The 12,724-nt window shown below is 44.0% G+C and overlaps 1 protein-coding gene across 1 annotated transcript; it reads left to right on the top strand.

The window, feature by feature from the left end:
• Nucleotides 1–956: 956 nt before the first annotated feature.
• On the top strand, nucleotides 957–10,057 carry LOC142814577 (uncharacterized). Its single transcript, XM_075893529.1, has 3 exons — nucleotides 957–1,088; nucleotides 5,351–6,551; nucleotides 9,662–10,057. Exons 2-3 carry the CDS (start codon nucleotides 5,362–5,364, stop codon nucleotides 9,921–9,923), a joined length of 1,452 nt encoding a protein of 483 aa, XP_075749644.1. The 5' UTR covers nucleotides 957–1,088; nucleotides 5,351–5,361; the 3' UTR covers nucleotides 9,924–10,057.
• The last annotated feature ends 2,667 nt before the right edge of the window (nucleotides 10,058–12,724 follow it).

Here is a 12,724-nt window from a genome sequence, read left to right as displayed (position 1 = left end):
GAAAAAAAAAAGAAGGAAAGAAAGATGGTGTCACGTTATGCACATTGTAAAGAGCCAAGAGATAGGCTATAAGGTGTGCGCTCCTTTTTTAGACAGAATTTAATGAATCCACCATAAATTCAAGTCAATAGGTGGATAAGGGACATTATTCCTACAGTTTTATTGTGCTATTGTAGTTATAACGTAAGTGGAAATGGATTAGAGTGTTCGAAAAAAAAAAAAAAACACAACTTTCGCACGCCGGTGGAAACGAGACCCACGACCTTCGAATTACGTGTACGATGCTCAACTGTTTCAGTAGCGGGGCCAGCCATTCTATCGTAAATTTAATCGGGCGTTTCTCTACGTGCGAACCAGTGGGTGTTCGATGGCGCGTAATGCAGAAAGTGTTGAACTCGCTGTACATGCTCGCAGTCGGTCGCAGTAGCAGTATGCACAGCATAGATGTCGCACACACTCCGATTCAACCGGCGGCCACGTTCGCGTCACAGCACGTCTCTTGCACGAGAAACGGCAGTAAAAATGCGAGCTTCCACCACCGGTGCCCTCTTGCACGGCCGACGTCCAGGCTACGTGAGAGGCCGAGCTGCGTTTCTACACACCTGCGCTGCTTCGCTAGCACTTTCTCGTGCACGAACCTCCTCCTGTGCGGCGCCATCCGGCCGCCCAGACTCTCCCGCCAGTATCGTGTTACCGAACCCCATCGGCACATAAGGCCGGCAGCTTGGACGACGAAGAAGCTCTCGCCACTGCTTATCGACGCCGGTGCAAGCCGATTTACTCGTCAAAATAGAACCACGAGGTCGCAGGGCTCTCGGTGCATCTGAGTGGGACGACTAGAACGCCACCTTTTGGTCTCCCGGTCCCAACGCTGCCGTTCACGTGCGTCAACGCTGAAGAGAGCAGACAGGAGAGAGAGAGAGAGAGAGCTTATCTAGGCTATCGTCACGGCAACGGCTTCACCTTGTACAGAGCAGCCGGTATCTACGTAGAGAGCAAAGATCACAAGCCGTTATCGCGAGCTGTGGAGCCAACGCCTTCTGGCCAGTCTCGGCTAGTCTTAGCAGTTGCGACCGGTTCTGCTTCAGGTAAGAGTGCACGTCGTTTTTCGCTCATCTTTAAAGAATACTACCACGTAAATATGGTTAGGTTTTAAAGCGCTCTCAGCGCCACGATGCGTGAATGACATTCGCGGCAAAATTTTGCGACACAACTCCCACGTTAATTAAAATAAGGTACAACCGGATAGCGAAGACTATGACAACTACCCATTTATGCGTGTCATATGTTGTGTAAATTAAAATTAGAGATGACAGTATCAAATTTTGTTGTAACGTGTTTATCGGACATTTATTCGATTTTGTTTTGATAGATGTGGCGTTATCTCGGCAGCGACATTATGGTCTCACCAACCCAAGAGTCAAACGGTCCCGCCAACTCAACGGTCATAACTTTGCGTTTCACTAAGCTACAAATAAAAAAAATGTATATAGAAACCAAAATATCATAATCAGCCGCACTACTACCGGAGGTACCCGACGGTTACGTCATCCTATTAAGTCTGAATATCTTAGGAAATAAGGGTGGTTTTAGGTTTCAGAGATCACAGGGCTCTGTTTGATTTGTTGATGTACACGTAACTTTATTAACAAGAACTTTCTGCTTATTAGTGCTCGTTAACCACTTTTTCTAAACATATTAGTGCTGGTGAACTTCTCGAGAAAATGAATTTCATTTGAGTGCAAGCGGATTATTAAAGGTATAGAAAAGAACTTGGGCGTTTTTCTTACTATACACAGAAAAGACGTGTTGTCATTCGCAAATATACTTATTACCGTTGTGTTATATTTGATGTATTAACCGCTAGCTTGTACGTGTTTGTCTGGCATAGATGCTAAGAATACAGTGTTGATAAGGCGCTCAGTGAGTCACCCCATGTTTGCGCGAACAGATGCATTAGTTACGGGGGTGGGAGGTGCACAATAGACACTGTCTGTTGGTCCACATGACCACGATGATAATGCTCTTCTAGAGTGAGTGCTACTAATGTTACGTAGACTAGAAAGTAATGATTTGGTGGCCTTAGGGAAACAGCTGAATCTTTTTCAAATGATGATTTGAGAAGACAGTGCGATTGCTGTCATAGCTTTATTTACTCAGATGGCATACTGGTTTTTTTTAGTCTGAATAGGTTACGAAAACGACTGTTTCTAAACAAAACTTGACACAGATACTCGGTTTATTTGTGGGGATTAAGGCATGACACCGACATTGCAAAAAAACCTTCAATGCTTGTAATATGGGCAAATGAAGATTTTTTGCTTGGTGTCCTTAGAGTGATGTTGCAGTTCCCGACTAAGGCCAGTGTTCACTCAATATGTTCGAAAAGCATGGTAGATTATCAAGTAGACTAGATGTAACAGATGAATAGCTATTCATATCGAAACAATTTTAACGTACACGAGAATGTTTCATTCATGTAGCAGCTGCAACGCATTATTTTTTTAAAAAGTACAGCTCAACCAACTAAACTGCCGGTAATAATAAAAGCTTATTTTTCCTCCTCATCCACTAACCTTAATTATAGAGGCATTCCAAGACAACTTTTTATCACTGTCACTAAATATAATTAACTGAATACGTTGATGCCCGATGTAGAGAAAGTGGTTGCTCTATTACCGGGAAGAAAAGTAATGTTATATGACATCAGTATTGTAAATTTCATTTCGGCAACTGGAACGAGTAGGCCAAATCAAAATTAAGTTTGCAGCTTCTGAATATCTCTATGTACAGGTTATGCATCGATATTTAAAATATTTCGTAAGTAGGATCACCTTGAGGAAAGGACGGTTTTCGTTATGCAGTTATACATCTTAGCAACCACTGAAATTCCAGCTGTTACCACAGCTACAGAAAGAGACCTGCCTTTATTTGCGTTATATGCTTTTTTCATGGTCTTATTATTTCAAAGTAGGTACCAGTTGTTCAAATCTAGGAACAATGAGATACCATCGGCAGTTTTATCAATCAAGTAATATGGAGTGTTAACGGTACCAGCTTCTCTAACTCCTGGGTTCGGATGGCACGCTGGCTTACGAACTGACCGATTCATACATTTTGCCCTAGTTTGGTGCTTCTATGCGAATGTAACTAAAGCACCACTTCTATAACCAGATTTTAGAGGACAGCGACCAAGAGCAGTGTGGTAACATATATCTGGTTTTTCTGCAGATACTGTCACGTGTACTTTTAAATCAAACGTAGCTTAGGCGGCGAAAGAAGTTCGATCAAATCAGTTTTCCAATTTCACTCATTCGTCGGCTGACAGGCCATCTTGCCTAGTCTAAGTATCGCAATATAATAAACGTAGCCGGAAGTCCAGCCTTTGACCTCATGCAGCAGTATATTTAATTGTAAAACCATATCCGGTGAAGGCATTCTAGCGCTTCCGCTGTTTGTTCGAAGTGGTTGTCGGTGTGGAACTCCTTATCGCCTTTTCTTTTATGCCGGTGCATTTGCATCAGCGCCCAGCTTGTTCAAATTCTATGTTAAGCTACTTCAGCCCAGCTACTAGGTCTGGCAGTAGGTAGAACGTGCAGGTGACGTTTTTACTGCCTAGGTTATCTTGAGGCCTTTCGCCTGTACGTGGCAAGTATCACTTGCCGCCTCGTACTCTTTATGATAAGGCTCAACCAACGCATCGTTAAAGTGTGACTCAAGAAATTCTGTCATTCAGACCTTACCTTCGTTTTCGCTTATCGCTGCAGAGATTCCCGGAGTCCCACCTGTAACGGTCAAAAGAGGCGTGTGAGAAACGCTGCTTTCATTTACCATTACGTGCGCCATGGCAAAAATGGAACTTCAGTTGCAATTTCTTAACTGTTGAACACTTTGCCAAGATTACGGGGTAGGAATCATTTTTCGAGAGATCTTCGTGGTTTGGCTTAGATCCAGGGTGTAGCTACCATACTGAAGGGTCTATCCAATGCGGTAATGTGTCAAGCATTTGTTGGTAGCTTTTCACTAAGCAACCGAAATCTGTATCAGTGTAAACTCTTGGAGAGACGGAGGTGCCTTGCTTTACTGCATCTTACTCTAATGCGTAGTCATGTTTTGTTTAGGTATCTATAGAAAAGTGTGCATCTGTACATGCGTTACAGAGTGAAAGAGTTACCAGAAGCAGTCGTCGCACAAAGTACGCCACTGTAATTGCCGCAAAAAAAGTAACTATGAACTAGGGCTACAAAAGAAGACAGTACAATTGCCCCAACAAATATTCATAACATTGAGGCTAAACAATTGCCTTTGTCGCCTGCTGTTGGCTAAATGATACACGATGTTAGTGGGTGTTGCCAATAAGTTATATAAATGACCCAATCAAAAATATAGACTAAGCGATAATTGACAATTATCCAGTAGAAAGCTGTGCGGCGACATTTTAAAATGCAAACATAGTTTGTTATTTTGGTGTATACAGCAATACATACACACATATAGAAACTTCATCAGAACGCCAGTCCATGGACATAAGAAGAAAGTCCACCTTCCTCGTCACCCTTAGCCGTTCTCTAGAATCCATTGAGACGCGGCACCTGCAAGGGCTTGACGGATGAAGTCCTGCTAGAAGTTTGACTCTGCACTGGGGAGGAGAGCCTCCCAGGATTATAGAGTGTGGGAGTTATAGTTCTGTGTTAGACGTGTTCATATGATAAGAGCCAAATTTATTGCCTCCTTACAAAATTTGCGCCGTGAATTTAATACTTCTGGATTCCATCTTCTGTAGAGTAGAAGGTTGACAGCCTTATAAAAATATCAGGCGCAGTTGTGCCCCATCATGTTGGCTGCTTAAAACAATCTCCACAAGAAATTCTGAAAGTGAATAATAAATAAATAAATAAATAAATAAATAAATAAATAAATAAATAAATGTTCTCGTTACCGGACATCCGACATACTGTAGCCAGCGGCACAGTCTTATATTTTCGTAATGTCAAAGGTGAAGCATCGTGACAGTTTAGGGATCATTTTTATCAAATAGCTGACACATAAAAACTGCATACATTTTTAACTTTTGTCTTTTTTTTTCTGCATGAAGGCTGAGCTTCAGTGGCTGCATTGTAGCGATTAATACTGAAAATAAGGTCGTGGGTTAGATTCCTCTCACGATGACCCAATGCTATGGCTGCAGAAGGCAAACGCACTTAGGATTCGCACGTTATAAGTCTATTAAAAATATAGGTGTGTCGAAATTCACTTGCAAACATCACTAAAGAGGCCTTCAAAGCCATTTTTTGTAATTGTTATGGAGTCTTAAACCTAAAAACATTATGTGCAATATTCTTCTGTGCAGGCTTCTTCATTATGGTCCCCAAAAGAACATATACAGCGTTGCTTCTAGTACTGTTTGCCAACAGTGTACGGTGCAACTTACTCGGTGGTTTCTTCTCTGGTAACGGCAGCCAAGTCCACGCTGAAGTTCACGGAACGAATGACACCATTCAGGCTAATCTTCCAATAACCACCCCGACACATCTATGTCGGCTTCACAGTTGCGGCTGCTACTCTGACGCCGTCCCGAAAACAATCGACTGTTCCTACAAACACATCCCTTCACTGAACCGGCTAGCCTTACCCAACCACGTCCTCGAAATCAATTTGGCGGGAAACGACCTGAAGAGCGTGTTGGACACTTATTTCTACACGGCACCCGGCGTTCACGTGCTCGACTTGTCCCACAACCACATACAGTTCATCGCATTCACGGCCTTGCAGATGTTTGGAGAACTGAACTGGCTCACGCTGTCTCACAATCGTCTCGCGTCTCTCGAGGAAGAGGTCTTCTCTCATCTCGGTAAGCTCCAGTCCCTCGACCTCAGCCACAATAGGCTGACTACGTTGTATCCCCGGATCTTCGACCACCTCGGTAACCTCACCGAATTGAACCTGGCCTACAACAGCCTCGTAGAATTCAACGGCAACGCGCTCGCACCGCTCACCTCACTGAACAAGCTGATCCTTCAGAGCACCGCTCTCAAGGAGCTCAGGCAGACGGACTTTGACGGCCTGACCAACCTCAAGTGGCTCGACCTCAGCGGAAACGGGTTTGAAGAGGTTCCGTTTAATGGCCTCCACCGGCTGAGCCTGCTGCGTCACCTGGATCTGAGCAGGAATCCCATCACGACCATCAAACCTTACAGCTTTTACAACCTAACCTCTCTCAGGAGCCTCTTCCTGAAATACATGGTGGATCTGACGACCATTGAGGCCCACGCATTCAGCGACGTCACGAGTCTCAAGAGCATAGATCTCAGCTTCTGTAAGAGGCTGTCAAGCATCGACAGGAGGGCGTTCACCTACAACGGCTCTGACGCTAGAATTGACCTGGACGAATTTTACGCTCGCCAGACGGGGCTGAAGACCCTGCCCGCGAACCTTCTACGCTGGGAGTATGTCACCAAGGTGGACTTTGCTGAAAATGATTGGAAGTGTGACTGCAAGCTCGAGTGGATGCCGCATGTCGTGAAAAGAGACGTCATCGACGCCAAGCTGAGGTGAGATATCCGTCCTTTTCCCTCTCCACTCTCGCTCAGAACCGTACGCCTCGTTCCTTTTGACAGCGTACGGAATACGTATCGCTAGCCTTCATTATGCATATGGTGTGCGAATTTCAGATGAGCCTTCCCTTCCCCCGAACCCTTCTCCTACTACAGTGGCATGGGAAGCAGTCCTACTCCATTGCTCAGGGCGGGAGGCTCAAAGAGAGCTCTAGTCTGACGGGCGCGGGTAGCAGCCTTGCCCAGTGGGGTCCCAGAATAAGATCCCTTTCTGTGTAAAGGGCCCTTAGGGGCCTCCAGACACTCCAAGGATAACAGTTCTTGTCACACACACATGACGCCGCGTGAGCTCTCATCCACCGAATGCGTCATTCACCGCCATTCGCAACCCAAGCTGGATGAGCGAGAGAATACGGTCTCCCCTTTTCCTGACTATGCAATAGACAGAATGGTTACCTTCAAAGAGAGAGAAAAAAAAAGAGAAAAAAGGAAGGCAGGGAGGTTAACCAGATGCTAGGATGCCTTCAGAGAAAGCCTAATGTACTACTACTAGTGCCAGGCCCGACTTAAATACTCACCACCGCAGAAACGAGGTCGGTCAAGCATTGTTCACTTATAAAAACATGGGAAAAGATTCCGACCTCTATCAAGCATTTCGTGGAAGCTTAACATTGCACACCATGCGCAGTTGAGCCCTCCCTCACCGCCAAGTTTCACCAATAAATTTTCTGCTCGTGAATAATTTATAGTATAATATTCGTGTAGAGGGTTTAGAACACATGAGAGCAACTGGGCATAATTTAATCCAGGATAACTGGGCACAGACCCAGTTATCCTGAATAAGCACCAAAATATATATGCATACTTTAGTTTAGCACGTTGTCGGTGTGGTTAGGCGAAGTGTATCTCAGCGGAGTAGCGCTCAATCTGGTAAAATTGGTTCTTAATGCACCTCCTTCACCATCAATTACTTTTCATTACCCCGACAGTATATCTGCAATACGCATACAATGACGCTCACAGTATAACGCGATTTGAAGGTTATTTCCAGTGCGAGCTTCAATCATGAATGCATGGTTCTTGAAGGAAAATAATAAGGAGATCATTTCTGCCTGCCTAATCTGGCGACACGGCTAAGCTCTTTGTAGAATTATGGGAGAAGGGGATAAAACGAATAACATAAAGCCGCACAGCAGTGATAGTAAGGAGAGAAAGGAAAGATGGGTTGAAGTCCGAGCATAGGGTTAACTAAATATACACTAGAGGGAACTGTGGTGCTAGTGTCTATGAGAGCTGCAACGCATGGTGCTTCAGCGAGCATTTGAATTATAGGCAACTACATGGATTTGCCAAGTCTTCGTACTTTTTAAAATTCTTCGCATGGCTTGAAGCTGCTTCGTCACGAAACAACAATTAGCAAATGTTCAGAAGTTGCGGCTTAGCCACCTTAATCTTTTAGGCTTACCATTTCAAATCTGGTTGTGAAGTTCAAAAGTGTCTGTTCTTTATTTCGAACAAGGCCAAAACCAGCAATCAACTAAACCACAAGTGTGATTCGCCACCCGCAGTTTCGAAGACTTGGCAAATCTGTGTACTATACATGTTTCCATCTTCATACCATCATTCCCATGGTCACTGAACGATTGCAGCGCCAGAGTCCCCTCTGCTTAATTTTAGCAAACTCTATGACGGACGCTACGCACGCAGCTCGTCGTCTTTAGTACATGACCTGGGCGCGGTCTTGTGGGGGCGCTGCAACATGGAGGCCAAGGGGAGGAAAGAGGCGAACATTATCTGGACGCGCTGTCGGGATAAGTGCCTACACCTGGTCAGCACACATCAACAGTATATATGCTATGAGGGGAGTTTTCACCTAGTAAAAACAAGAAGGTGATGAACACGCCCCTTTCTCATGTGTTACTTCGGGCGACACCCCTCCCTCCCCCTCCCCCTAAAATTAGTGGCTGGACCCGCCCCTGCCTGGAACAACAACATCCTAGCACTCTACAGAGTTTTGTTGTTGTTGTTGTTGTTGTTGTTTCCCTGTGCAAATGGCTCGTACCCAAACAAGGGGATTGGCCGATTATAAGGTGAATTTGCCCTAAACTTTCAGCATTGCGTCATTCCTACATTTTTTTTGTAACTTAATTTTGATTCGAAATACCGATATCAAGTTTGCAAAAAAAAAGAAGAATAATAGTGAGACAGCAATTTAGCAAGAAAATCGTTTAGTCGCAGTGATGTATTCTTGAACGGCGAATAAAACATCCCTGTGGCTGAAACCCAGTGTAGAGGCTCCAAATGAAAGAAGATCAGGTTGTGATAGTTGCAAGCCCAGTCTTTGAAGAGGTGGTGCTAGTATGCTTTGCCTGAATAAATCGAAACGGCGACAATGTAATCAAAAATGACTGATCGTTTCCTCTTGATTACAGTAAATGCACATAGGGGAATTCAATATGCCTGATCTATGCAAGTAAAAATTGAGGGAGGTAACGCGGCAACGAAATTTTGTGATGACAACAGAGTTTTTCGGCGTGGTTCTTCCACCTCCTTCGTAAGATGGCGCCATCTCACGCCAGCGTGTGGTGGCCTGAGTATGCTCACCCTGCGTGGCGTGGTGGCATAATACACGGGGAAAAGCGCCCCGGAATCAGACCACATACTGACAGGAAGCAATGGCGTGTATGCGTACCAGTGAATGGTATGATGTGGTGTTGTAGGGTGAGCCCTTGTGAACATGGACTGTGCGTATTTCAAGATTGTAGCTAATATCAACTCCAACCATTCGATGGGCTTTTGCGAGAATCGATCTCATGCTTACATCTACTCTCCATTATGGCAGAGCACGTCATCTATTTACAGGTTATTTTCCGCAGCGCAAAAAAAAAGAATAGCATACTATGCGTAGAGGTCCCATAAAAAAGGGACTTGGACTTGACGAAACGTTTGCAGCCCCTGTGTTCGTGTATAGGGCACTTATTCGGTATTCTCTCGTTTTTTTTCTTTGTTCTTAGTTTGTACCCCAAACTTACCATTAAGCTACATACCAGCTCGCCGAACATTACACTTTCCTAAAAAAGTAAGTATGCCGTATCTTTCTTCGGCAGGTGTGGCAGCCCTAAGGAACTGGAGGGCCGTCTCGTCGCCAAGCTGAGCAGCGCCGACATGCCGTGTGCCGAGAGCGTCGCCGTGGAGCATCCTGGCTGGCAGGAGATCAACATCGCCATGCGCGTCGCTCTCGGCCTCCTCATCACCGTCACCGTCGTGCTGGCCATCATCATCGCCACGCTCCTTTACTACAAGATACGCGCCAAGCCGCACGTCTACCTCAGCCTGAAGCAGAGGCTCGGGTACAGCACCGAGGAGTAGCCTCTCGCCTGCCAGAGGACTACACTAGTGAGAACTCGTGTCTGAACAGTCGAGGCGGGATCGAGCTTGCAGCTCCACTTCACTATGGACTTCTGAGAAACGATGAATCTAACTGTGTTTCTGGGTCTCCTCAACATTCAGAGATGTCTTACTTTTGGCGCAGAATCTATGATTTCCTGCCACGCTAGAGATACGAAAAGCGCATGTTTTGTAGTCGGTTACAGCATAAGAAAAAAAAAAAACATGCTAGCTCCAACCACAGTCACCGCTGTCTCTCTTACAAAGAATATGCGTGAGTGCTCCATCCAATAGCGTGTACTGTTTATTGTGACGTCAAGCACATCAAGAGTGTTTCAGATAGCTGATTCTACCAGACAGACACAACTTCCTGTCGCTATTTTGAGGTCGGAAACTTCAACGTCCTCGTAAACTTCACCAGAGATAGAGATGGCTGCTCAACAAAGCGCAATGTGAGGTACTAACGATGAATCGTTCTGTGTCAATATGCGAAGTATTTACATCAGCCGAAAAATAGCACTTGAGGTTGGAGTGAAACCCAGTGAACATGACTGTGTTTCACAGGTGAATGATTTGTGAGCTGTAGTTCTGCGGGCGGAGCGAACATTGTCTTTCACGTTGTAACCGAGCATAAGAACGAAGTGCTTGCACCTTTCATATCTCTATGTGTCTTTGTCATCATAGATTCGGCGCTTAAAACCAAGAGAAGATTGCTAGACAGCCCAAACCAACACATCGATCAGCTGACTGTTCCAAGGGCCACGTGATAAAATGTGAAATTAAAAAAATGACTACCACGGCCAGGTAGTGCATTGCCGTGAGATGAATAACGCGTGAAACGGCAGTGTCACGGAACGCGAATGTACAGTAGAATAGTTTTGTATGATTTTGCCTCATTTGCGTACGATTGTGAAACGACTATTTCAAATCTGAAACCCAATGCTGATTTTTGTTCCGATAAGGTTTTCACTACGTCTCATGTTCATCATAAATCATAATTGTTGATCATAAATGAACGGTTAAAACCGTAGACGTAGCAGTTCGCCGGACTTGTGTTGTCCACGTAAGTGTAACAACATTCTAATATTGTTAGAATATTACAGCTACTGGAGTATATTTTACATAGTCCCGTCAAGGATAACCTGGACGACATCAAGATATTCAGAAATCACACTTCAGCCTATAAATAATGGAAGTTCTCACAACTTCAGCTTGTTTAACGCAAGGCATGTTTCCTAACCCTTGCAATCGTGGTTAGCTAACAGGCAGACAACACAGTAACACCTGCCTCTCTTAACTTTTTGCACTACATTGGATTGGAATGTGTGGTTTATTGCCTGTTTCCTTTTTCTTCTTTTGATGTATGACGTATGTGATGTATTAGTTGCAATGTTTCGTAGAATGAAAAAAAAAAACAGAAATGATGGTGCGTGGTTTTGGGACGTTAAACCTCAAAACATTATCAGAAATGATGGCGCAAGTACCATTCATAGCGTTTCAGTGGGAGTAATTCGCAACTTTCTATACATGCCATAATATGAGCCCCGTGCATACAGAAATGGATGCCCGATGCATATTGATAACGGATTGCTGGTATGAGGCATTAGTTGCAGCCGCTTCTTCTTTTAAAAAAAAATTGAAACACATACAGGAAAAATAAACTTCTTGTGACATGGGACCCAAGCTTGCAGTGACACGTACTACCACTTTAAGATTAACATCTATAAGCGATGCTCAAGGACGTACAATCTATATCAGTGCTCTCACCTATCGGTATTTCGGCTGGTCAGCTTTTGCACACTTACACGAATTCAACAGGTGAGTGGAGGCTGACCGAATGGTGATATACTTGTTTTGATTCTCCGTGAAATTTGTTGACGAGTTCCTCAGAGATAATTATGCTAATACTACGTGTTATGGACCAATGACTGATGGAGAAGACAGTTCTTTACCTCAGTCTGTGCCTGAACCAAATAATTTCGGTGTCATTGAGTCGTCGTGTACTTTCGTTATAATTTTATGATATAATATTTTCTTATGTATGGATGTGTATGGTTTCTTTTTCGCCATTGCAGTGATTGAATCATATGAAAGCCTCACTGAGATCAATAAACTAACAATCTACTGCCCAGGAAGTTCTTGTTGGCTAGCGACCATTTCTGTATGTCTGAATGAAATAAAATTTAATGCTGTTCATTTACTTGACGTCATACATACATCGAGAATATACTGTAGTTTTTATCTTGTAGCCTTTGTATTGCATTTAGTGGCACTCATTTAGTGGCACTCACCATAAGTGTTTTTATTGATAATGCTGCATATTCCTTAGGCACAAACTCTTACCCAATGCGAAGTTATGAACAGTGTTACTTCTCACCACTTGTTTATTTACCATGAAATACCTTTCTATTTCATGAAACTTGAGTCTGTCTTGGTACATATTGTTCAATTTCTGAACGTTCAACAATGTATTCTTCCTTGTTCTGTATTCGCTTTGACGATTACCTATATGGTATTTTGTTTTACTTGAAGTCGAATGCAGCAACAGTAAGATAGGAACACTGGTGTGCCGCGTGGCGGTCGCAGAAAATATGCTTCCCACCTGCTAATAGGGTTGAGCGAGACAGAAACCAAAATCAATAATTAAATTTAGTGTTGATATCAGATCACTGAGGTTACGCATACAATGAAAACCTACGTGGCTAAAACACAATTAGACGCAGGCAATCGCGCTGATCAATAATCTTTGGTACAAAATCACCTCGGTATATATGGTATGGTAT

This window comes from Rhipicephalus microplus, chromosome 4 (assembly GCF_043290135.1).
Source record: "Rhipicephalus microplus isolate Deutch F79 chromosome 4, USDA_Rmic, whole genome shotgun sequence".
In the NCBI taxonomy this organism is placed as follows: domain Eukaryota; kingdom Metazoa; phylum Arthropoda; class Arachnida; order Ixodida; family Ixodidae; genus Rhipicephalus; species Rhipicephalus microplus.
Note: the sequence above shows the minus strand (reverse complement) of the source record. Positions and strands in the feature narration are given on the sequence as shown.

What these genes read in the sequence shown, in the direction of transcription:
- LOC142814577 (XM_075893529.1), top strand. Translation starts at nt 5,362, where the DNA reads ATGGTCCCCAAAAGAACATATACAGCGTTGCTTCTAGTACTGTTTGCC. An exon ending in GTCATCGACGCCAAGCTGAG is followed by an intron (nt 6,552 to 9,661) that starts GTGAGATATCCG and finishes TTTCTTCGGCAG; the next exon opens with GTGTGGCAGCCCTAAGGAAC.